Raw genomic sequence first — 26435 nt, 5'->3', positions numbered from 1 at the left:
ACACTAAAGTTTAACTCCGAGTGACATGCAATTTTATTGCTCCTAACATCACATTCAGTGAAAGTCTCTTCCAGTTTGTTAGTACTTGTCTCTACTTGGCCTAATGCAGTTTATTTTTGTTGTGTGAGATAGCATTTGCTTTCGTTATCAACCAGAGACTTTCTGCTAAGTCATCCTGAAGTCTAACTTGCACGACATGCTATTTCGTAATTAAATTAAAATCACAGGATGTTTTGGATTAGAGGAATCTTCCTTCAACCAGATCGGAGGTCAGTAAGAGAGTGTGACCGTCTGGAATAGAATTCCCTCATCCAAAACATCCGGAACATTTCACTGGGTTAATTTGCAACTTCCTGGAAGATTTTTGGTCCACTTTTCTAAAGATTTTCTGTCTGCTTCCATTTCTCTTTTCAATTCAGGTCAATATGCATTTATTCAGCTCTTTTATTAAAAATAATATGAAAAGTATTACTGAACAGAAAGAATAAAGAAAATGGCAGATAAAATGCAAGGAAAGGAAGAAAGGTAATGAGTGAATAAATAAGTTCATTCATCAATAAAAAATTTATTCATGAATAAATAAATGCATTCAGCCAATAAATTAACTTACAGAGTCCTTGTTTGTAGCATGCACTGAGCTAGGTAAGTACTGTGCAATATGGAGAAAATTATATTATAAGTAAGCCACTGCTTCTATTCTGCAGAAGTTTAGAATTTTACTTTTTTTATTATTAAAAAGTCATTGCTGGACAAATTAAAATTTTTAAAAATATATTTTATTGACTTTTTACAGAGAGGAAGAGAGAGGGATAGAGAGTTAGAAACATTGATGAGAGAGAATCGTCGATCAGCTGCCTCCTGCACACCCCCTACTGGGGATGCGCCCGCAACCAACGGACATGCCCTTGACCGGAATCGAACCTGGGACCCTTCAGTCCACAGGCCGACACTCTATCCACTGAGCCAAACCGGTTTCAGCTGGACAAATTTAATTTAATTTATATTGGCACTTTAATCCAAAAAAACTTCACAAACAAATGACCATGAAAAATTTCCTTGCATCTTTAAAAAGATGTTGAGCATTCTGTTTGGGAAAAGCCTCACCAGATCACATTGTTCCACTGGATAGGATATGTGTGTTTTGGTTGGATTGAATCCTGTGGCCACTGGCCAGTAGGCTACAGGAAGAGAAATTTTAAAATATATTTTTCCATTAGGGGCTGAAGGAAATAATCCTTGGTATAATATATCAGGTCAATTTTGTTTGTCTGAGCATTGTCATGATCCTATGTAGCTTTAGGAAAAAAATCTTTTTAACAAAAACAATTTGTCAAGTAGAACCAAATGTTGGCATAGCTCTGAAACATACTGAGAAAATTTTCATTTAATACATCTATGGCTCCTTTGTTTGTCAAACTGCCATGGCTCCTTTGTTTGTCAAACTGCAGTTCTTCATTCTTCAATGAAACAAAGTATGGAAAAAGTCAGAAATGCCAAGATGGAATGCTACGAAAAAGGTTAAGAAGAAGAGGAAAATGAACATCCATACAGAAAAGATGTTTATTACACATATGGCATATGAGGGCTGTTCACCCTGCCCCTGTGTCTTAGTTTGGACTGCTATTCCAAGGTACCACTGATTGGGTGGCTTACAAACAACAGAAATGTATTTCTTACAGTTCTGAATGCTGGGAGTCTGAGATCAGGGTGCCAGCATGGTCGGACTCTGGTGAAGACCCTCTTCTGGGTTGCAGACTTCTCGCTGTATTCCCACATAGTGGAGAGAGCAAGAGAACTCTCTGGATATTTCCTTTCCTTTCCTTTTCTTCTATTTTCTCTTCTTGATCCTCAGTAGGGGGCATGTAGAAGGCAACTGATCAATGAGAGAATCTCATCATTGATGTTTCTATCTTTCCCTTCCTCACTCTTCCTCTGCGAAATCAATTAAAAAATATATATTTTTTAAAGCAAGCATTTATTCTTATCGGCTGATGTAAGGTAAAGCATAATTTACACATGGGAAAAAAGAAAATAAAGTATGAGATACATGAGGGGTTAAAAAACATGTTGATTAAGGGAAGAATCAAGATTTATGAACAGGAAGAGAAGACCTGTCAATTATATAATAAGAGTTAAATGCAAATATTTTAAGAAGCTAAGGAAGTGCAGTTGAGTTGTGGAGTCTGTGTGGTCAGGGAATAGGGTGACAATGAGAAAATCCTGACAGGAAAAAAATTTAGGAAGGAAATAACTTATTGTTAGAAAATGGCTTCCACTCCTTATCTCAAGCATTTGAGTTAAAAATAAAGTAAGACTCATGAAAGAACAACTATGTCCAAAGCCATTGCCCTCAGACATGTTTTGTAATATAGATAACCCTACTGGGAGCACACTATCTCAAGAAGGTGATGGTTCGTAATTTAGTCTGCTTTCAGTGAATGGCACTTTGTGTTTACCTTGCACTTTTTGCCGAGTTGCTCATAACATGCAGAAACTTGCTTCCTCACAGACATGGCCGCGTAGTCCAGCCACTTTTCAGAATCCAGCAGATGAGGGGTTGGTTTTTCTGCTGACTGTGGTCATGCATGGCTGGATGATTTATGGACAAGACCAATGGCCACATCCATATCTCAGAGTCATTAACTACCAAGAGAAGGACTTGGTACAGAACCACTCAGAGGAAAAAATTTCAGAGAATCAGTCTGTTTGGACAATCAGAGCAATCAGAGCCACTTTTATCACATTCTGACTTCTCAGCTGCACCTTTTAAATACAGGCTGTTTCCTAGGACCCGAAGGGAAGAACATTGTGAATGGTGCTGGAGACTTTCCATAATGTTAACATCTGAGTGAATAGATCAGATGTGATCTTCCAATGAAGACCAATAAGACCAGGAAGAAGGTCAAGGGAATGTCTTAAATTTCAAAAGGGTTCATTTCAGAACTCACCTGGTAAGCTTGGTAGCAGACCCCAGATCAGTTCTAGAATAGATTATTAAAGAGATGGTTTTAGAGCTCATAGTAAAGAAAGAAGCTCCGGATAAGAGACATCACAATCTGCTAAGAGCAAGAAATGTCACCTCACACACTTTCTCTTTTGATGAGTTTACTAGGACCCTTTCCAATTTCTATTACACTATGCTGTTAGCCAGGAGAGAGAAACATGACCCTGGCAAACATCTGGATAGACTCAGTAATTGCAACAAGGATGGTAAACCTGTAAAAGGTGTCCATGTTCTATAGTCCTATCCTTCCTCCTATTTATTCAATTCAGCATTCACTAGCTCAACATACAACTATAGAGCATGAATTTTATGCAGGGCATGCTTCTAGGCAAGGAATAGAAAGAAATTCCTCAAACCTTGTCATCAAGGGGCTTATCATCTACTTGTGGGAAAGGACAAATACACTAATAACTGCAACATAAGCCAGAGTGACAACATTACAATGAAAAAAGCACCAAGTGCCACAGAGGATAGATGAAGATAAAGATTTCTTCCAGTTAGAAGGTTAAATAGGCTTTGCGTGGGAGATTGCATTCGAGGTAGAGTTTGAAGGAAGAGAGAGATGGAAATGATGAAGAAAGATGTTTGCCCCGAATGGCCTGAGCAGGGGCACAGACTAGAGAAAAGGTTAAGCAGCTAGTCCAGTTTGATTGAAGCAGGGGGATTAGAAAGGAAAGTCAGGGCTGTTGTGACTCATTCCTCTTGCTGAGGATTAGCCAATGGGGCTCCTTGATGAGCAGGTGATCATGTATTTGAGTTCAGGGGTCACAGAATCTTGCCGTGGCCACCACCTTAGCCATGAAATTGGGCACATTGTGGACTTCTCCAAGTTCTAGTTGTCTCAGAACCACAAAATGGGCATGATTATAGTGTCTAACTCAGAGGGTCACTCTGGGGGTTAAATGAGACTATGTCAAGTGGGAACTAGCACAGAGTAAATGCTCTCTAAATGCAACTGAATAAAGCCCAGCGTTAAACTGGGGGAAGCTTTGCCTTTGCAAGTTTTACCTGGCAGTGTTGGATAGCCTTGATTAGAATGAGTCAAAGTGCAGAAAATCTCTTTCTAATATTTGACCCCAACTTAGGTCAGCAGGAAGAGCCTGGAGGCTGAGCCAGAAATAATGAAATCTCCTGGCAAGGAGATTGGAAAAGTGGGGCAGGCAGATTCTACAGGATTTGGAAGTAAACCAGGTGTGGGGTCAACAGTTTGGAAAAAGCAAGGAGGAGAAATATGTGCTGATATCCTCTTAGAATTGGGAATCTGGGAGCAAGTTTGGGCCTGGGTAGGGGATGTCTTCACCTCTCTAGGAAGAATTTCACAGATACGTCAGGGCATATGCTGAAGTTTATGCTGAGTGGCCAGATTATTATGATCTCTGAATGCATAATAATCTGATCACTTAGTGTATATCCTATATAATAAAAGGCTAATATGCAAATTGTCCCCTCAACCAAGAGTTTGGCCAGCAGGCAGGCTGGTCAACCACCCATATCCCCTCCCCCTGGTCAGGCTGGCTGGACACCACCTATGCACGATTTCATACACGAGGCCTCTAATATATATTCTTGTGTGTGTGTGTGTGTGTGTGTGTGTGTGAGAGAGAGAGAGAGAGAGAGAGAGAGAGAGAGAGAGAGAGAGAGAGAGAGATGAGTAGAAGTCTCTCCATGGCTTGAGTTTGTATGGAAGTATAGTTAGTGTAGAACCAGCTGTGTCAAGGTGTGTGTGTGTGTGTGTGTGTGTGTGTGTGTGTGTACGTGTGCACGTGCGCCCACATGGTATGAATACTCTGGTGTGGATTTGTCTTCTAATTCTAGGTGTAATTAGATCAAAACCTGAATGGCCCAGCACCCTGGAAAAAGATAGGCTACCTCCATCACTCCCAATAGGGATTACTGAAAGCACAGGAAGCAGAAGCATAGAGTATGACAAAAGAGAGGCTGTAGTATTGCAGCCCCAAGGATCGACAGGGGGCCCCCTACAGGACACCATTGGTGCTGCAGCTGGAATAGGAAGTTTCTTCCCAGGGAGTCTATCTTCTCTCCCTCTCAAAACCAGCCCAGTACTGACTTGAATCTGGGCTAGAGAGAGCAATTAGGACAACGTGGGTATTTTCCCAGATGATAAAATGGATTGCAGATCATTCTACCATAGTATCTACTGGCTCAATCTGTGTAGCTCCATCTCCTACCCTCACTACGCCTAACCTCATTCCTATTTGTCAGCTAGGTGCTGGATGTGATTTTTGCTTCACCCCTTCCCACCCCATTTTTCTTTCCCTCCAAATTGTCACAGCTTGGAGACATGCTCCAATAGCTCTTCCCAAGGCCCAGGTGGGAGAAGAGCATGTTCTTGTGAGGGAGGCAGAGGAAATGGCTTAGCTAAGCTGAGAGTCAAAACAGGCCATTGGGTCAGAACTGAGTGGTCAGGCAGCCTGGAATTAGGTGATAGGCCAGACATAAAACAGATAGACTGCCTGGAACCCAGACATCAGCTGTCAGAACAAAGTGACAAGTCTGAGGTCCAGGGTTAGAGAGGAGAGTGGGCATCAGCTGACCTCCAGGAAGTAGAAGGCTGAACAATGTGGGAAGAGCATAGCACTGGGCACAGGGCCAAGAAGGATCTCAACCACTACAACAGAGAGAATCAGTCTACTGGGGACATTCCTAGAAGTCTTATGGGTTAGGCTGAAATCCCCACCTATAACTGGTTCAAATATCCAGAGGAGGCCAATGAAAGTAAATGAGAACCTTTGGCTGTAGTAAGATAGGGAGAAAATAGCTTTCCACTTTCCCCTGCCCACCTTGCCAAAAGTGCACAGTTTGTGTTCTAGAGAAAACCAGTGTCCTGATAGGATAACTGGTCTTGTTATTATGCATGGACTATATTGGTGCATATAAATAAAAAAACTTTGATTCAAAGAAATTCTGTTATAGACAGGATTTGTCTTCTTGTGTCCCTCTAGCCCCCATTACTCAGCTCTGTGCCTGAATTTAGAAAGAGTCATTTCTTCCCCCAGCAAGGAATGACTCCTTGGACTTATGTAGGACCCTTTGAAATATCAGAGATTGAGAATTATATATTTATTACATGAATTCTAACATATTAAAATATTGTTTTAGCCAAAACCGGTTTGGCTCAGTGGTAGCGCATTGGTCTGCGGACTGAAAGGTCCCAGGTTCGATTCCGGTCAAGGGCATGTACATTGGTTGCGGGTACATCCCCGGTGGGGGATGTGCAGGAGGCAGCTGGTCAATGTTCCTCTCTCATCAATGTTTCTAGCTCTCTATCTCTCTCCCTTCCTCTCTGTAAAAAATCAATAAAATATATAAAAAATAAAATAAAATATTGTTTTAAATAAAATAGCATTAATATAACATATATATTATAACATTTACTACTTTAACTCATGTTTCCTTCTGAGCTGTGCACATCTCCTGGTCTTTTGTTTCCATGTTCCCAAGTTTCCAGCAGAGCCCAGCAGTTGTCAAAAATATTTAAGACACCCTAGCTGGTTTGTCTCATTGGATAGAGTGTTGGCATCCAGACTGAAAGGTCCCAGGTTTTATTCCAGTCAGGGCACATGCCCAGGTTGTGGGCTTGATCCCCCATAGGGGGCATGCAGAAGGTAGCCAATCAATGATTCTCTCATCATTGATGTTGCTATCTCTCTCTCCTTCTCCCTTCTTCTTTGAAGTAAATAAAAATATATTAAAAGAAAAAATATTTAAGGCAATATTCAAATCAGGAGTTTCAATTTTTAAATATTTCTCTATGTTTTTACATGCTCACAGAATCTCAGGTCTCTCAAATTGTCTGTTCCATTGTTGGGCAACGCTAATAGAAATTTCTTATTCACAGCGCCCCTAAATCTGATTGCCTAGTAACATTTACCCGTGTTCCTACTTGTCTTCTTTCCTCTGCCCTGCCCCTGCCACCATATTCTTCTCCTCTTTTTCAGGGGAAACAATTTTTCATGTGAAGTTATTTCAAATGCTTCTAGTTATCCACTTCTAGAATCAGTAGATGTGGTTTATGTCCATGTCCCTTAAAATGTGGTACCCAAGACTAGCACTATGCAATCTCACTACAGAGTGTGGCAAGGACAGGGGGTGGCTATTATCCTCTAATTCTGGTGTTCTAACACAATTAATGGCACTTAACATTGCATTAATAATCTCTATAACTGCTACATTTTCCCTTGGTTTTTATTAAACATCTAAAAAGCACATTTATTTAAAAAGTAAGTTCAATCAAACCATGCCCTCCCACTGATTTTTTTAAAAAAGTGAAACATTAAGTTTAGAATCTGATCACCTGAAATTATGATATTTATTGGAAAATATTGTACAAGGAGGAGGGACTGGAACTTCTATTGGGACCTATTCTTCAACCAGCTTTTTCTTTCACTGAGGCACCAAGTCTCCAGGCAGGTAGCCTCTGAGGTGACCCTGACCCCTCTCATCCCTCGAGCCACCGAGTTACTAAGTCTTTTTAATTCTATGTCTAAATATCTTCCTGTCTGCTTCCACTGCTACCTTCCTGATTCAGATTCTAACATGAAATACTTCAGGATCTTTCTGAGACACGAGTCCCATAGGTGTTCTCTGCTCTAAATGTTTTAATGGTGTTCCAGGTCTAAGACAAAGCCTAAATTTAATGAAGTCTAAATTTACCCTCAATAGAGCTTAATGGTCCCCTTGCACATTCTCTTTTTCTACATCTACAGTTTGATTTTTTTTAAATGTTCTTTTTGCCTCATCCAAGGATATGTGTGTTTTTTTAATTAATTTGATACAGAGAGGAAGAGAAAGAGAGAGAGAGAGAGAGAGAGAGAGAGAGAGAGAGAGAGAGAGAGGGAGAGAGAGATTGCCTCCTGTACACTCCCCAACTGGGAATCAAACCTACACCCTAGTTATGTGCCCTGACTGGGAGTCAAACCTGCAACCTTTTGGTTTAAGGGACGATGTCCCAATCAACTGAGCCACCCAGCCAGGGCATGCAGTTTGATTTTTTATAAGTATATTTTATTGATTTTTAAATATATATACTTTATTGATTTTTTACAGAGAGGAAGAGAGGGACAGAGAGCTAGAAACATCTATGAGAGAGAATTATCGATCAGCTGCCTCCTGCACACCACCACTGGGGATGTGCCCGCAATCAAGGTACATGCCCCCGACCGGAATGAAACCTGGGACCCTTCAGTCCACAGGCCGACGCTCCATCCAATGAGCCAAACCGGTTTCAGCTGCAGTCGATTTTTAACATCCTCCTATACATTTTATGTTTCAATCATTTTATTGTAATATGCTGCGGTTCCCTGACTGCACTTGGCTCCCTTCTGCTTTGAGGCCTTTGCTTGTACACCAGACATCACTTAATCCTCACCACCACCCTCTGAAATAGGTAAGATTATTCCCATTTCTGGGGATAGGGGGCTCATATAGTAAGCACTTTGCCCAGAGTCATGCAGTTAATAAGTTGTAGAGCTGAATGAGTCTCATAGCCTGAAACACTCTCCCTTTCTCCTTGGCAAACTTATATCTATCTTTCAAGATGTTTCCAGCACTAGTTCCTCTGGGAAGTCTGCCTACCCACTGAACTCAACCAGCAGATGGCACCTCTTATTCTGGGCTAGCTGTTAGCTAACCGATGGTCTTCCTCCAAGCAGCACCTCCACTGAGGGTCCCGCTCCTCACCCCAGAACCTACATCGTGTGCCAGAAACCTAATGAATGCTTTGATGAAAGGACTCATTAGTGAATAAGAGAATAGACTGCTTACAGATTTCCTTGGCAGTTACAATATGGCATTTGAGCAATTTTCCAAATTGTCAATTTTTCCTGCAATGTGCACAGAAATCTGGCCAAAGTGTAACTGTACACCAGCCATCCCCTAAATAAATAAGAACTCAATTGTCCGAATTCCTTGGAGAGCAGTACAGCTTTCTGAAGTGCTCTGGAATAATCGAAAAATGCACAGTGGCAGGACTTTTTAAATTACTAATCCCAACATTCTGCTTGGACAGAAGGTGTCCTTTGAGTTTCTGGCTGCATTAGGTTGGGAGTTTTTCTAAGACTGAGTAAAGGAATCTGCAGAGAAGAGTCAGTGAAGCCTGCTTGTTGCATATACGGTCAGATGGGCAACACACAGAGAGAGAAGCACTGAACAGTGTGGGTAAAATCTGAACCTTTTCTACACAAAATATTCACCAGGAGAATGCAAATGCTGAAGATCAGATAAGGTTGTGGAACCCTGAAGGGAAGGTGCAATAGCGAAGCGCTTGCCTTGCTGACCCACCTATGCAAACAACACTGAAGGATCTAGTACCCGTACTGCACGAACATTTTATTTTCTACATTTTCAGTGCTCTGGCATCTAGGACCTCAATGATGACAAGAGGGAAAACTGTCCTCCCAAGGGGGGCCAATTCTTAAAGATAACAAAACAGTGCATCTTTCATAAACAAAGTCCACACCCCCAACTACTTCTTTTATCAATCTTTCATGCATCAAGCCAATATTCCTCTGCCCTAGTCAGCCTGGGCCTAGGTACCAGACAACTTGACACAGCTCCTACACCCAGAGCCTGCTGAAGTTATTCAAAGTAGTCAGTTCCACCCCAGCCAGTTTAGCTCAGTGGATAGAGCATCGACCTGTGGACTGAAGGGTCCCAGGTTCAATTCCTGTGAAGGGCAGATTTAATCTCCAGTAGGGGGCATGCAGGAGGCAGCTGACCAATGATTCTCTCTCATTGAGGTTTCTATCTCTCCCTCTCTGAAATCAATAAAAATATACATTTTTTTAAAACCCCACACAAAAACAAAGTAGCCAATTCAAACCTGCTTATGCTGGTAACCCTGCCTTGCTCATTCCTTCCCATGAAAACCACAATAAAGGCTTCTGCCCATGCTTTTCTCTGCAGTAGTTCCTGGTCCTGGGTTTATCCAGTTTGATGCTAGAGACCCACCAAGATGGAATCCATGTCCAAGAAGACCAGGACTAAACACCAAATGTACAGAATACCCCTTATGGCTGGGGATACATTCCAAGTGGATGCCTAAAGCTGCAGATAGTACCAAACTGTGTTTTTCCTATACATAGAAATTACAAATTGGGCACAGTATGAGTTGAACAAGAACATATACACAGTGATGGGCCCCAAGGATACAGGATAGATGAGGTTCTGGTCTTTAAGAGGGGAGCTGTGAATGGAACCATGCTGTCCTGAATATCTCTGATCTTCGACAAAAGAACATCCTTGGAGCATACTGACAGGACTCCAAGTCCATTCACAGGCAGTTTTGGCTCCAGCACCACCATCACCACCACAAGGCATGGGCACATTTCAGCATTGTGCTTGCCAGTTTCTTGGCACAAAGACTATTTTAAAGGCTCGTCCTGTCCAGATTCTACTGTGTCATTGAGTGTGTCAGTAAACATCTAAAATTATGCCATTTTTGCCGAAACTGGTTTGGTTCAGTGGATAGAGCTTTGGTCTGCGGACTGAAGGGTCCCGAGTTCAATTCCAGTCAAGGGCATGTACCTTGGTTGCGGGCACATCCCCAGTGGGGGGGGGGGGGTGTAAGAGGCAGCTGGTTGATGATTATCTCTCATCGATGTTTCTAACTCTCTATCCCTCTCTCTTCCTCTCTGTAAAAAATCAATAAAAATATATAAAAAATAAAAAATAAAAAAATAAAATTATGCCATTTTTGGTTGGGATGAGAACATGTTGATGTTCGTTAGGCTCATTTTTGGGGTGATAAATGCCAAAGACAAAACTTGAGGTTTTCTAATGCTTTTATTATTATTTTTTCTTTCCTTTTCTCTATATGCTTTTAAATAACTACATGTGTCTGGAATACAGCAGGAGAATAAATCTAAAATTAAAAATCCACTTTAATTTCAATAAACTTAATTTATTGAAATTAAGTTTCAGAAAGCAGAGTCAGAATCTTAGCAAAGAGAAGCCTCTCCTAAGATTAAAGATAAATGTCTTCCAAAGATGTAGCTATGTATTAAATGTATTAGTTTTGAAATATTTTTTAAGCTAACAAATTACTAAAGGTAATTTCCCTCATTGACACCATCGTTTTCATTTATTCATTACTGTTCTTTGAAATTTATGACTGTTACGTATTTAATCATGAACTAAGGCACAGATTTCAACTACTAGCAAGAAATCTAAAATCATGGTATCAGGTGGCTCCTAGCCATTCCCTGTATGTCAATAAATACCCATAGAGAACCCTCTGTTCTCTAGCAAATGCCATTCTTTTCATCCCCATTCTTATAGCATGACTGGTAAGGGGATGGGGAGAAGGAAAAGAGTTGCCAGGTGAGGAGAGAAGGTTTACCCTATAGGCAGCCAGTATCATTTGAATGTCAGCTTCCAGAAAAGCATTTGGTTTCATTCCACTGCAATCCTGGCACCTTTACTTGGGTCATAGAGTCATTTAAGGTCATTCATATATGGGTAAGATTCTAAACAGTTAGGAACACAGGAAGCCAGCCAGCCAAGATAATAGATAAGAGGAGAAAAAGGACTAATCTTATGAGCAAGTACTTTAGAAGAGCCTTTTACAGCTATAATTCTTTGGTGAACTTCTACTGCCAGGTGCTGAAGCACTGTGATACTCTTGAATTGAATGTTAGGTTGAAAGATACTTTGAGGAACTATCAATTTATGGAGGAGGAAATTTATAAATGAGATACAGAGAGTGTTATTGCCAGAGTCAAGGTCTCACAACTAGTTAAATGAGAAAGTCAGAACCTAAAGCGCCATCTGCTGAATTGCAACCCAGTGATCTTCCTTTTTGTCGCCTGAGTACATGTCCTAAGTTACTCCTCAATTCATGACACTTCAGTCTTCCTCTAGGAATGCAATTTTGCTGTTATGATGACCTATCTGTCTGACTCCTGATTTTGCTCATTCAGCAATGTTTCAAATATATATCCAGAGCTCACTATGTGCCAGGAGCCCAGGAGAGCACAACAGATCCGGCCCCGGTCCTCCAGGTGACCACAACTGAGTTTTAATTTCTACTTATATCAATGCCTTCTGGATCCAGCGTTCCCTGCCAGAAATCACTGCTTCTCTCACTATGAGAAATGCTTTACTCTCAGATCCATGAAAATATGCCTATTAACATTGACAGAAGAGAAAAAAAATACACAACAAGCCCTGGCCTGTTTGGCTCAGTGGATAGAGCACTGGCCCTGGGCCTGAAGGGTTCTAGGTTTGATTCTGGTCAAGGGATGTATCTCGGTTGCAGGCTCAATCCTGACCTTAGTCAGGGCACCTGCAGAAGGCAACCAATAGATGTGTCTCTCTCATATCAATGCTTCTCTCTCTCTGTTCCTCCTTCTTTCTTCCACTCTCTCTAAAATCAATGGGGAAATATCCTCAGGTGAGGATTAAAAAAAAATACTCACACAACAAAATGAGAGATGCAGCTGTTAAAAAGAAAACCACAGGCCCAAAATGCAGTCACTTTTGCCAAAGCCCATGACACCAAACCTAGACTCAACCCCTAACTAATCGCATACCTTCTCCAGGAATGCAATATTAATGGTTCAGTCTGGAATTCTGTGGTCAGTACCAATGGGGTAATCAATCCATCACATGGAGCCTCTCTTTCCCTCAGAAGAAATGGAGGCAGTTTCCCTGACAAGATCCCACCTCAGAAAAGGTACCCTTGCCTGAAACAATCCTTGCTTTTCTTTTGCTAATAACTATTTTGTCTCACCCAGCTTCTGCCTATAAAAACTTTCCATATTGTACAACTTCCCAGGGCTTCTCTTTACTTGCTGGATGGGATGCTACCTGATTCATGAATCACTCAACACAGTCAATTAGATCTTCAGATTTCCTCAACTCAACTGAATTTTGTTCTTTAACACAGCTTATAGTGGATATTTCATCTAAAGACAGTGAAGTGTTCTTGAAGTTGAATCAAAAAGTTTCCCACCCCCCAAAAAGAAGCTTTCCAGCTGCAATGAGGACTGAATTTCAAGCCTCCCTACAGTGCTTTCCTGACATTGACTCCATAGAACTGCAGCAGAAGGAAGCCTGTGTTTTTCGCAATTACTGTAAAATCTCCTTGTCCAAAGAGGTGCTAGCTTACATCAAATCTTTCAAGTTTAAAGGGTGCAGTCACTATTAAACTAAATGAGTCCCTAAAAAACTTTGGTTATCATAGGGCACTTAAGAGGGTTAGCAAAAAAAAAAGATATGGAGCTGGTAATAAAATTATGTAACCACCAAAGGAAAACACACACACACACACACACACACACACACACACACACACACAACACCATAAACCAGATTAGAGGAGGCTTAATCTGACCTAAGTTTAAGAAGATTCATCTCAAATTGACAAAGGAGGAGTAAAAATCATTCATTGTTTTATAATGTGATATAGCCATTTGCACTCCTCCTTGGCTTCTGAGTTCTTTTCTCAATTTGCTATCATTGTGATGTCTGAGAGCCTGTTGGCATGAAAAGCTTTCCTAACACCCGCATTGCTATGTCTTCGAATAGGAATAAAGGAAACGCAACCAACCATTCCCGTCAACAATGATTCTCCGTGAACAGGAAATCCAAATGTGTGGGTTCCTATTTCCTTTGGAAATATGGTGCAGTGTTCCTGATGCTGAAAATAGATTTCTGTAGGGACTATCTTTTTATAAAGATTTCAATCCAGGGTGAAGATAGTAGAGAGATTATGTCAAATAAAATTTAGCATATTCTAATCAAAGCTTTGCCAGTGGACGAGATTTTTCAATTTACCTTTCATGTACAGGGTACACATCAGGTATAGAATATGTTATTTTTACTATCAAGCAGCAAAATTAGGGGATAAAAAAATTAAGAGTGGAAGATTATGTGGACCACTACAATACACAGTAACAAAATTTCTATCTCTATGTTTTCTAAAATGTATTTGTGGAAGAAGCTGTTGAAGTGATACAGAAGTCTACCATGTCCTTTAGCCCACGTTGGAGCCAAGGTTGAATGTCTATTTTTCACAATACCTCGTTCTTGTTAGGGAATAGAAAATGAAGGGTAATAAAGCAAAAACACTTTCTTTCTTTTTTTAAAAAAAAGGTGAACCCAGTAAAGAACAAAGATAAAGACTTACCTACATAACTTATATTTGACCCGCTGGCCACGGTGGGTATGGGCCATGGGGGGAACCATCGAGAAAGAACCACACAGGAGGTTTACAGAATGACAACAGTGTCGCCACACACTCCTCTCCTTTTAGAGTTATCCCTTATACCAATTGTGAACTATCCCAAAGTAAGTTTAGACATTGGGACAAAGAGACTCATGGGTTCCTAAAATGGGTGCTCAGGAAAGTCCATGTGATTTGACAGCCTAACTGGCATCCAAGCTCGAACATTTTCATTGACCATCACTAGAAATCTTCTGGCTTTAATTAAGCTTCTCTCTGTATCCTTTGGCACATACTGTGGACTAATGACCTGAATTCTTGACACAAAATTCCCATAAAATATTATGCGTTAGTAACTTCCTAGTTAAAATTTTATTTCATTTTCTTTACTGGGGCCAAGGTACAGTTCTGACATTGGATTGTGAAAAGTCTATATTTTATAAAATATCAGGGGCAATTTTTAAGATAATAATACACCCATAACTTGTGGCAGATTAGTAAAGGTATCAAATAGAGACAGAAAGTGGTTCTTATAAAAGAACCACTTTTCCTGGAGGTGTCCTGAGATATAAAGTGCTTTAAAAAACAAAAAAGTTCCCTCTTTAAAATACATACACTTGCAATAGAATTTCTAATATGCATAACCATGAAAGCTTGCCTACATATTTAAAAAATAAAACCAACTAACAAAAAGGTAAAGCTCATGGGTCTTGTACTTCACTTAGCTACTTTTAAATTCTTCTTGTTCTGCTATTTTATCACTAAAAATGGAAAATCCTCTGAAAACAGAATTCTTTTCTCACTTCACACTGTTCGTCTTGTCATATGCTTCTATCACATTGAATATATAAGTGTGTGTGTGTGTGTGTGTGTGTGTGTGTGTGTGCGCGCGCGTGCGCGCGCATATACACAGGTATGTATGTATTTCATGTCCAGGTGGCCTGAGGAAGCATAGGATAAGTATGGTTTATTATATGAATGATTCCTCCACAAGACACATTGAAACTAGCTTTTAAAATAAACCAGTCTCTTCACCCTTTCCTATGAGTCTATCATTTGCACTAGGTGTTTCTAAAAAATCCAGAGAGTTATTCTTTAACTTTTCTTTGCCATACACAACACATGATTTAATTCTTTCAAGCCACCATTCATATACCCCGTCCATCTTGGGCAAATCATGGCACTCCAATGAAGACTCGGTCTGCACAGTTAACAGCTGACGGTACACAGCTAGTTCAGCATAGTGAAGAGAAAAGTGGCATTGCACCTCAACCCCAAACGAAGTTATTCCATTTACCTTGTACTTGGAAGATAGTAAAGTGCGGCCGGCAATGGAACGAACCCATCGCGTTACCTGCGCAGTTCATCCACAGACCCTGGTAAACCCAAGTGGCAGTTATCACCGATGATGCTCGGGTTGTTACTCTCCACTCATTGGATGCGGTGGCAGCAACGAGAGCTCCAAACCCTCCAACACCAAACACCAGAGCCGAGATCTGTGCCCTGAACATGTCGCCCAGGCTCCTCCGGGGACACTGTCCAGACAGAACACTGGTGGTCTGGGCATGCAGCAAACAAAAAGCACTTGGATAAGTGTTACAGCAAGTTATGTGGGTATGTCATACTTGGGTGGCCCGAGGAAGTACAAGAATTTAGGATAAAGTCTGATTTAATGACAGCACTTGAGAGATAGCCTTTGGATGATCTTGCTAATTTGCTACATGGATATTTTACTAAGATTTTGTAGATAGATTTTAAAGGTTTTGATTGCACAGATTTTTATTTCCTGGCACCATAGTTAATGCTTAATTTTCTGTTATCCTGAAGCTTAACGAACCATGCAACTACCAGATATTACAAAGTACAAATTATACAGTAACAGTGAAGGCTTTTGGACCAATTGCTGTAGTCTTATATGCTTCTGAATCTTTATGTAAATGGAATCATGTGGGTATTCTTCTGTAACCTATCTTTTCCATGCAGTATCATGTTTGTGCGATTTACCTCTGTATGTGAATATAACTATTGGTCATTAAATATTAGTAGAACAGCTACATTTAATATCTTACTAAGTGAATCTGTTACAATTTATCCATTTTCCTCAAGATGAACCATTATGTTGCGCCCCACTACCTCCCCATAGCAATGGAAAGAAGCTATAAACATTCTCATAAGTTTCTCCTTGTGTACATGTGCACAAGTTTCTCTGAGGTAAATCCTAGAAACAGAACTGCTTTACTAAGTAGTTATAGGAGTTTACCTCCCACTATCAGTGGCTGAGTCCTCGTTTCCCTACGCCATAATACTTGGTACTGAGGTGGTGTCAGAATTTTTTTTTTTTCTTTTGGCCACTGTGATCATAAAAGTATCCCATTATAATGATTGGTTTGTATTTTTCTGGTGATTAATGAGGTTGAGCATCTTTTGGTGTGTTTATTGGCTCATTGTGTTTTTGCCTACAAAGACATATGAAGCGTTTGCTCATTTTATCCATTGAGTTGATTGACTTTTTATAATTTGAATGAGTCATCTATGCACTCTTGAGAGTAATCATTTGTTGATTATATTGTTGCAAATATTTCCCCCTAGCTTGTTGTGGTTTGTCCTTTATGTAGCCATTTAATAAAGTATCTTAGTTTTAATGTAGTCAAATTTATCAAGATTTTACTAATTAATTTGTGCTTTTGGAATCTAGATTAAGAAATTCTCCCTCAGATATCAAAAATACATTTTTTTAAAAAGTGAAAATAACTCTTAAAAAGAAAATACATTGCCCTTTACTCCTATTTCAAAGTTTTAGCTTAAGTTATAAATCACCCACAATTATTTTTTGTGTGTTTTATGATTTGGTATCTATTTCATTTTTTAATATGGAAACCCAATTTTTAAAATAATTATTGACTATGCCTTGTCTCCCTATTAATCTGCAATGTTACCTCTGTCATATCAGATATCAACATTTGCATGGTCTGTTTTTGGATTCTCTCCTCTGCTCCACCTACCTGCTTCTCTGTTCTCATGCCAATACAAACTTTTTAATTACTCTAATTTTATAAATATATCTTGAGATCTTGCTAGTGTCTCATACCATGTTCTTGTTTTTCTCAAAAGTGTCTGGGAAATTTTTAAAAAACATTTGTTGCTCTTTATATATTTTAGAACTAGAGGGCTGGTGCATGGATTAGTGCAATGGTGGGGTCCCTCGGCCTGGCCTGTGTCCTCTCACAATCCAGGACCCCCCAAGGGATGTTGGAGAGCTGGTTTTGGCCTGATCCTTGCAGGCCAGGCTGAGGGACCCCACCAGTGCACCATCGGGGCCAGGGAGGGACTGCAGGAGGGCTCCGGAAGTGTCTGGCCCATCTTGCCCAGTCCCAATCGCCGGACCCCAACAGCAAGCCAACCCACTGGTTTGAGCATCTTCTCCCTGGTGGTCAATGCGCGTCATTGTGACTGGTCAGATGGTTGGACACTTAGCCTTTTTTAATTGAATTTATTGGGTAACATTGGTTCACAAAACCATACAGCTTTCAAGTATACAACTCAATAAAACATCTGCACATTGCATCTTTGCCCATCACCCCACGCAAAGTCTGATTGAGAAATAGTGAGTTGTTGACACTGGATAAATGAGGCGGCTAAAGAGGTATTTTCCATGTTCCTACTACTCCCTTAGGGAAAACAGGCATTAATGATACTATATTGTTTATTCAGTGTCACTGAAAGTTATCTAAACACAGGAGGAGGTATTCCTATTCCATGTCTATTTCTCTGATATTATACTAACGTAACCACAGCCACGATTACCATTTTACTGCAGGAAGTTATAAAATGGATTGCCTTGCCAAATGTGTTTTCACTTTGGCACACTCATTTTAAAGTGGCTTTCAAAGCAAATATAATGGCCTCATTAGAGTCGGTAAATTGAATAGAGGTCTCCTAAAGCAATCAGTGCTGGGAAAAATTAACAAAGCAACCTAATCCAGGATTGCAGTGGGATTTTTTTTTAAATGCTTATTTGTCACTTATTTAACAAATAATATGATGCATGATACTACACACATAACAAAAGTTCAGATTTGTGATTTGGACTGGATTTACCAGAAAGCCATGTGTACACCCAGTTCTTACTCCTACGTTGAAATTAGTCAGTTGCCACCATGAGTAGTGAATCAAATTGCTTGATTTGGTTTTTACCCAGGATGGAAAGCTTCATGTCTTTCTACTTATGATCAGACAAAATTAGGAGTAGTTGTTCCAACCACACTTGTTTGCCATAAAGTCAGGCAAGGGCCTTCATTGGGTCCAGATAGGTGTGAACTGTGCTGGTTCTCTTGATGTTTGGCATTGCCCAAATCTGCCCTGAAACTCGGTACAGAGACCCTTTGGGTACAATCCTCCTGAGCATCCCCAGGAGGGTGGATGGAAGCCTGGAGCTAAGATGACATTTCAGACTGCCACCCCCAACCCGGAGAATTAACATAATCACCCTCAACTGCAGAGGAGGCTGAACATTACACAGCAACCAGCCTCAGCTTCAGCTCCTAAAGGAGCTGCAACACGGACAGGATCCAACACAGCAGGGAGGAGTACATACACGATCATAAACACTCCAACCCAGTCCATGTGCTGGTGCAATGCATGGTTTCTTATTGTGAAATACAGCACACACAGGAGAGTGTCTAAAGCATAACATACCACAGTACTTTGGAACGCTAGCTGTCCTCAAAGAACTACTTTGCTCTAAATCTCATTAATGACCTGACCGTTTGTATTGAGCATTTGCCTCCTAATTCCAAGTCTATTTCCAAATTGTCCTTTTTCGTGGACATCAGTTATCTGGCCCAGGTGTCAGATATTGATTCTATATATGGGTGTGGGATCAACTTTTTTTCCTAGCACACTTCAGATCCTTTTCCTTCTTTTCTTTTTTTTAATATTTGGTTATTGCATTTATTATTTTTTACTTTTATTGATTTCAGAGATGAAAGGAGAGGGATAGAGAGATAGGAACATCAGTGATGAGAGAGAATCATTGATCGGCTACCTCCTGCATGCCGCCTACTGGATCAAGCCCACAGCCTTGGCCAGAATCAAACCTGGGACCCTTCATTCCACAAGCTGATGTTCTATCCACTGAGCCAAACTGGCTTGGGCCCCTTTTCCTTCTTTATTGTCATTGGTTGATATATCATTGGACCTTATTTGTTTCAGGTTGACTCCCAAACTCACCCCAGTAGGACAGAAGTGTAGAACCCTATCTGGTGTCTACAAATACCTGGACAGGTGGAGAGACGAGGTGAGCTATGGAGGGTATTGGTGTCAGGTTGCCAGCTCACAGAAAACCTCCCTTACTTTCCTTGAGAAACTCGCTGACCTCTTTAGGAAAATTAAAGATCTTTCAAAGCACAAGTTTATTCAAGTTCAATATTCCATACCACACTCAGCAGCTTGTTCTGAAAGGAAGCCTATCACTGGATTACTTGTCAAAAACCTCATCCTCTCTTCACATAGCTTCCTGTATTAGTCCATCCTACATAGAAATTCTGGTGCCCCAGTAACTAAGTCATAGGTACTTGTGTAGAAAATAAGACGTGTTGTTAGCCTCTAAGAGCATCTCTGAGGCAAGAGACCCTAGCGGCCATGGAACAGACTCAAGATCCAAAAGGGGCACAGTTGTGGGGTCGAACCCTGAATTCAAAATGAAAGGAAAGAAGGAGCAATGCAGCTAATTCGGGTGCCAGAGTGTTATGTCCATCAACACTATGGACTCAGAGAAGTTCCTGTGACCCTTCACCCAAAAGGGCTGAGAGTTGCTCAGACGACAGCAAAGTGGGAGAAGAAAACTGAAAGCTACACAAGGGACTGAGGTGCCAACATGATCTGAAGAAATTAAAGACTGAAGTGGAAGCTACTTCTTTAATCATGTTCCTGCTCATGCTAGCATCTGTTAGCTTCCAGTCTTTTGCAAAATCTTGTGCAGCAAGTCCAACGACTCTAAGTAAATCTACACCAGCAACAAAAGAGACTCATTTAGTAGCTAAAAATATTAATATGTCCATAATTCTGATTTCTCATTTTGTTGTTTTGCATTGGCATTGTTTGCAATTGTTTTTAATTTTAGAGGCCTAGTATTAATGTTTAAATTTTATTTTAATTAGTAGAAAAGCTTTCTTTATCCTGCCTTTCGAGACTTGCCATTTGGTGGAGGGTAACCCCCTATTTTAAACATGGATCTCAACAAAGGTATGTGTGTTTCTATTTGGATGTGACCATCCCTTTATGCAGTGTGGATGCCAAATGCAGACTGTATAGAAAAATAAAAGATTATTCAAGGGCCCAAAAAAAAGGGGGGGGGGGGGCGCCACAGGCCTAGTACAAGGGTGTAAGGAGAATTTAAGGACTACACTGCCTGAATCATGGAAAGTTCTCACTGTCTCTCTCCTGCATCTGCCTCCTGGCAGCACGATGTGAGGACCAGTGCCTCAACTCAAGCGAGGGGGGAACCAACAGCAGGCAAACACACCACCTGTTCCATCAGAGAGACACGGGATCATAAACACCTGGTCACAGCTGCAGCTTTGCAGGAGCCTGCTGAGCATCTCTGTGCTTTCTCTCCCTTTTCTTGGGCAGAGCACATGATAGCACTTATGAGTTTCATGCATCCTGCCTATTTTTCTTGTGTTCTCTAGCAAAATTGACTATTGCCAAATGATACAGCAAGCATGCATTATAATACTCAACAGGTGAGCCCTGGCCGGTTTGGCTCCATGGATAGAGCATTGGCCTGTGGACTGAAGGCTTCCAGGTTCGGTTTCAGTCAGGGGCATGTTCCTTGGTTGCGAGCACATCCCCAGTTGGAGGTGTGCAGGAGTCAGCTGATCAATGTTTCTCTCTCATCATTGTTTCTGGCTCTTTATCCCTCACCCTTCCTCTCTGTAAAAAATCAGTAAAATATATATTAAAAAAAAATACTCAACAGAGGGACTTTGGTCTCCATCAAAGAAATTCCCAGCATTCACAATCAGGTAGCAGAGGTTTGGGAAGAAAAAAAAGGGCCTTTGTATTATCCTGAATTCATCCCAGGCAGGAGTGTCAATCATAACTTTCACAGAAGAGTCACAGCACACTGTCAGATGTGCAGTAAGGATGAGCAATATGTAACCAGGTTTTGACATTACATTTGACATTTATTGATTTAATTGAATGTGGAATATCAGGATGTCTGTTTTCACAATGCTATATACTTCTGAAATGATTGTATGGTGTCTTGAATAACACTGAAAAAGAGACATCTGTGCTGCATTAATAATAAATGCTCCTTGTGCCCGGCCAGGGCTGCTCATTGATTGAGCGTCGGTGTGCAAAAGGCAGCCAATCAATGAGTCTCCCTCATCATTGATGTTTCTTTATCTCTCCCTTCCTCTCTAAAATCAATAAAAAAAAATATTTTCAAAAATTAAATTAAAACTTCTCTTTGCAATTCCTTTCTATTTCTGTGATTCTTCCCTTTTCTATTTCTATTGGCATTGGCTTGTGCCCCTCTTGTTCCTGCCACTGGTCAGTTAAAATAGAAACATGAACTTCTTTAAGGAGATGTGAATTAATGTTACTCTGTTTAAACAAAAGCAAACCAAACAAAACAGAGAGCTCTATTATCATCCAAAATAAAGCTCTAGTATGTCCCAAATGGCATGTCTACTATTGCCTAACTTGGCCACGAGATGGCACCCTGCACCAGTAAGACACTATGGCTGCCTCAGAGTCAGGCTGGTCTGCAAACTTGGGTTGGCTGCAGGTAGGTCAGGTGGAGGTGGTAACTCCAAGAAGGGACGTGAACATGATGAATCCAAGGAAGTGAGTAAAGGCTGAGAATAGAGAAGTAAAGTAGAATAGTGGTTAAGAATATAGACTTTGGAAAGAAAAAGAAAAAAAGAATATAGACTTTGGGGTTGAATAGCTTACTTTCCAATCCCAGCTCTACTCCTTCCCAGCCCTGTACTCTAGCTTTCCTATTGAGAAAGTAAGAGGACTTGCTCAGGGTAGGCGTGTTTTTTGTTTGTTTAATTTTTTTTTAATAGATTTCAGAGAGGTACGGAGAAGGAGAGATAGAAACATCAATGATGAGAATCATTAATCCTGCACACCTCCCACTGGGGATCCATCCTGCAATCTGGGTTTGTGCCCTGGTGGGGAATCAAACCATGACTTCCTGGTCGATGCTCAACCACTGAGCCACGCTGGCCAGGCATGTTTAGATCTTTTGATAGGAAATAAATGGAATGATACTATTTAGCAACAAGCACAGCACTCTGAACTCACTAAGCACACAGTTCTCATTGGGGGCCTAGAACATGGTAGAAACTCCAGACTATATTGTGTTTGTTGATAGGGAACACCAGTGAGACCTGATATACACCGAAAGCTTAAACTCAGTTATCTCTATTAGTTCTCATTTTGTATAAAAGAGAAATGAAAGCCTAAGCCAGTTCATAAAGCCCCTAAATGTATGTATCCCCCTCCTCTCTCCCCTCCCCTTCCTTCCCCTCCCCTTCCCTCCCTTGCCCTCACCCTCACCCTGACCCCCTCCCCTCCCCTTCCTTTCCTCCCTCTCCTCCCCTCCCCTCCCTTTCTCTTCCCCCCCCTCCCCCTCTCTCTCTCTCTCTCTCTCTCTCTCTCTCTCTCTCTCTCTCTCTCTCTCTCTCTCTTTCTCTCTCTCTCTCTCTCTTTCTCTCTCTCTCTTTCACTCTCCCCATCTGTCAGCAACACTGTCAACAACACTGCTGGAGGAAATATTGCCAAGATGAGGTTCTCTTTCCTAGGAGCAACCCCAAATTGCTGAAGGCTGGGTTTTGCTCCCCTCTCCCCCGTCAACATGCCACACTGATTAGTCTCTTATTATTATAAAGAGAATGGGAAGTTGCTTGAGGGGCAACGTTTCAGGTTATCAGTCTTTTTTGACGAGGCTGGTGTAATTCTCTAGTCTGACTATGTGGTGTCAATAGAGAGAGAAAAAAATCAAGAAATTGCTTGGTGGTAGAAACTTGGATTTGTCACTGGACGAGGAAAGACAGTGTCAGTAACAATTATAATGTTTTGGGACTGCATATTGGGCATGTTACAGTGCCACCTCCTCATAAGAAGAAGAAAGGCAGAGATCAAAGGCAAAATGTGGACAAGAAGTCTGAAATGCCTATGTTATGTCCCTGGAGACAGGTTATATGCTCAACTAGATATAAATGGGCAGAGCTCAGGGTGCTAGGGGCAAAAATAGAATACTGGGGACTAGATATAGTTATATATAAGATATATATATATATATATATGATATATATACGATATATACGATATATATATACTATATATATATATATATATATATATATATATATATATACAATCACTGTTAACAGAGCATGGTTTATATGATATATATAAACCATGCTTTATATGATATATATAAACCATGCTTTATATGATATATATAAACCATGCTCTGTTAACAGTGATTGTTTTTTCTGATTCTAACCCAGCTGGGAGTTGTGTGCTCCTGGGACCTGGGAGTCAACCTAGGAATTGGACATTTCTCATCCAAGAACTGCCTATTAGCATGGAAAGATTAACAATCTTATTGCCCAAACCATGGCGTCCCCCCACATTGCCTTTAGCCATTATATCCATTCTTTTTTCTTTTTCTTTTTTTTAAGATTCTGAGGGACAATGTCTTTAAAAAAAAATTAAAAAAAATATATATATATATATATATATATATATATATATATATATATATATTATTGATTTTTTACAGAAAGGAAGGGAGAGAGATAGAGAGCTAGAAACATCGATGAGAGAGAAACATCGACCAGCTGCCTCCTGCACACTCCCTACCAGGGATGTGCCTGCAACCAAGGTATCGAACTGGAATCGAACCTGGGACCTTTCAGTCCACAGACCGAAGCTCTACCACTGAGCCAAACCGGTTTCGGCCATTATACCCATTCTTATTCTTTTTTAAATATACTATTTGTTCCAGGGTGGACACCCAAACAACTGAGCCACAATGACCAACCAGGCCCCATTCTAATTCCTTTTGCCACTTCCCCATGCCTACAATACTCATTTTGCATGCCCATTCTTATTCTTTCTGCCTACTTCCCCCAAGTAATTTTTGTTCTACCCAATATAAGAAGCTGGTTTATGAGGAAGTGCAGAGCAGACTTTTGTGGATGACTAGCGGCTCTCCCATACTTCCGGCATTATTGGAATAAAACACTCGTTTAAGATTCAACCTTATCTCTGCTTAATTAGCTCAAGTAAGCACAGGTAGCCCTGACCCATTGCTTGTCTGGTTTCAAGGACTTCCTTCTGAAAGGACTGACCAGAGCTGATGGGAAAAGTAAGAGAGGGCCATGTTAAGGAAGCTAGGAGAGGAGTGTTTAGCAGATCTTGTAAGCTATGGCATTAAATGCCTTGAAGAGTCCAACATATGAGGACTAGAAAATGTCTACTGGATTTAGAATATGGAGTTTCCTGGTGATCTTTTCAAATGTGGGTTTTGTGATGTTGTAGGGGTAGAAGGCAAACTGAGGTAGGTTGATATTGAATGACTAAAAGATGAAGACGTACCAAGAGTGTGGACAATTTTTTTGAAATGCTATTCTGAGAAAAGAAACAGACATCAGGCAGTGACCAAAGGGTATAGTGTGTTTAAGAGTTTTGTTCTGTTTTGTTTTAAATTAAAATATAATTGATATACAACATCATATTAGTTTCAGGAGTATAACATTTAATATATATATTGAAAAATTATCACAATAAGCCTAGTTAATATCATCATCATATGTAATTGAATTTCTTTCCTTTGTGATGAGAACTTTTAAGATCTGCTCTCTTCCAACTTTCAAATACACAATACAATATTATAAATTACTAGTGGCCCAGCGTGGGAAATGGCATGCAGTAGGCCACCTGCCACTTCTACAGGAGCCAGCTTCCGTGGAGGGAGGTGTGAGGGAGCCACACTGTTTCTGCGGGATACGGGATGAGCCACCAGTGCCTGCAGAAGGCGGGAAGGAGCCACTGCCACCACCTGTGGGAGCCAGAGGGAGGGGAGCGTCTGAGAGGTTCTCCAAGCATCTCCCCATGACCAGTTGTGCACACACACACACACACACACACACACACACAGCTCCACCCACCCACACATGCATGCTGTGCATGCAGCCACCTGCTAATCAGTCATTACACATGAGGGCATGACAACCATTTGCATATTAGTCTTCTATTATGTAGAATAGTTCCATGCTGGACATTATGTCCCCAGGACTCATTTTATAAGTGGAAGTACCTTTAACCATCTTCACCCATTTTGCCCACTCTCCTGCCCCACCTCTAACAACCACCAAATTTGTTCTCTGTCTATGAGTTTAGTCTTTGTTTTTCTTTTAAACATTCCACATACAAGTGAGATCATACAGTATTTGTGTTAATCTGCTTGACTTATTTCACTTAGCATAATACCCTCAAGGTTTTAAAATGAGTAAAACCTCTGCATGTTTATGTGCTGATGGCAATGATTCAGTAAAAAGGAAAATTTTGATGATGCAGAAGAGAGATTGGGCAAAACTTGGCAAAGTCTTGAAGAGATAAGATTCATCTTGGGAGTATTTATGGAGCTGTGGGCTTTTGTCAGGCAATCTGGGGAAGGGATGTGCACAATTTAAGTTTGTGTGTGTGTGTTTTTTGTGTTTTTTGTGTTGTTGTTGTTTTTGTGCTAGAGAAGTTTAGGATGTCAAAGAAATCACACAAAGTCAGGGTTAGCCAGGTGCCTCCCACTCTCAATACCTCCTCCTCCACCCTCTCCCTAAACACACACAGTCTCACTACAAAGTTAGAATGAAACAAGCTTTGGGTAAAGATATTTATTAAGCAAATAGTCATTAACAAAGAAGACACAACACAATTCATGCAAACCAGTTCTGTAAACTTAATCCACTCCCAGTTCTTTGACCTCGTACATTTGGTAGGTTTATTATATAGAGAGAGGAGAAAAAGAGAGAGAGGCAATGAGAGAGATAGAAACATCAATCGGTTGCCTCCTGCATGCTCCCCAATCACATCCTAGGAACTGAATCTGCCATCAGCCAGGACTACATGTTTCATCCAGAAGACTGTCATAGCTGAGGTTCTACATCCATCGTTTTTAAAATGAAAACATTTTGGTGCCAATCCCTAAATTATGTAGCATGT

General features: G+C 40.7%; 1 protein-coding gene across 2 annotated transcripts in view; it reads right to left on the bottom strand.

Moving 5' to 3' along the window:
• CLDN10 (claudin 10) overlaps positions 1-15927 on the bottom strand; it is a 96598-nt gene extending 80671 nt beyond the window's left edge. Inside the window, exon 1 of one of the 2 annotated variants that reach the window (XM_036456347.2) lies at positions 15487-15927. In XM_036456347.2, coding sequence (XP_036312240.1) covers positions 15487-15700 — 214 coding nt within the window. In that variant the 5' untranslated portion in view covers positions 15701-15927. The remainder of the gene's footprint in view (positions 1-15486) is intronic. The other variant, XM_045588737.1, reaches the window with a different exon arrangement.
• Between the last annotated feature and the right edge of the window lie 10508 nt (positions 15928-26435).

This window comes from Pipistrellus kuhlii, unplaced genomic scaffold (genome assembly GCF_014108245.1).
Source record: "Pipistrellus kuhlii isolate mPipKuh1 unplaced genomic scaffold, mPipKuh1.p scaffold_m20_p_3, whole genome shotgun sequence".
In the NCBI taxonomy this organism is placed as follows: Eukaryota; Metazoa; Chordata; class Mammalia; order Chiroptera; family Vespertilionidae; genus Pipistrellus; species Pipistrellus kuhlii.
The sequence above is the reverse complement of the archived record's forward strand: the minus strand, read 5'-3'. Positions and strand labels throughout refer to the sequence as shown.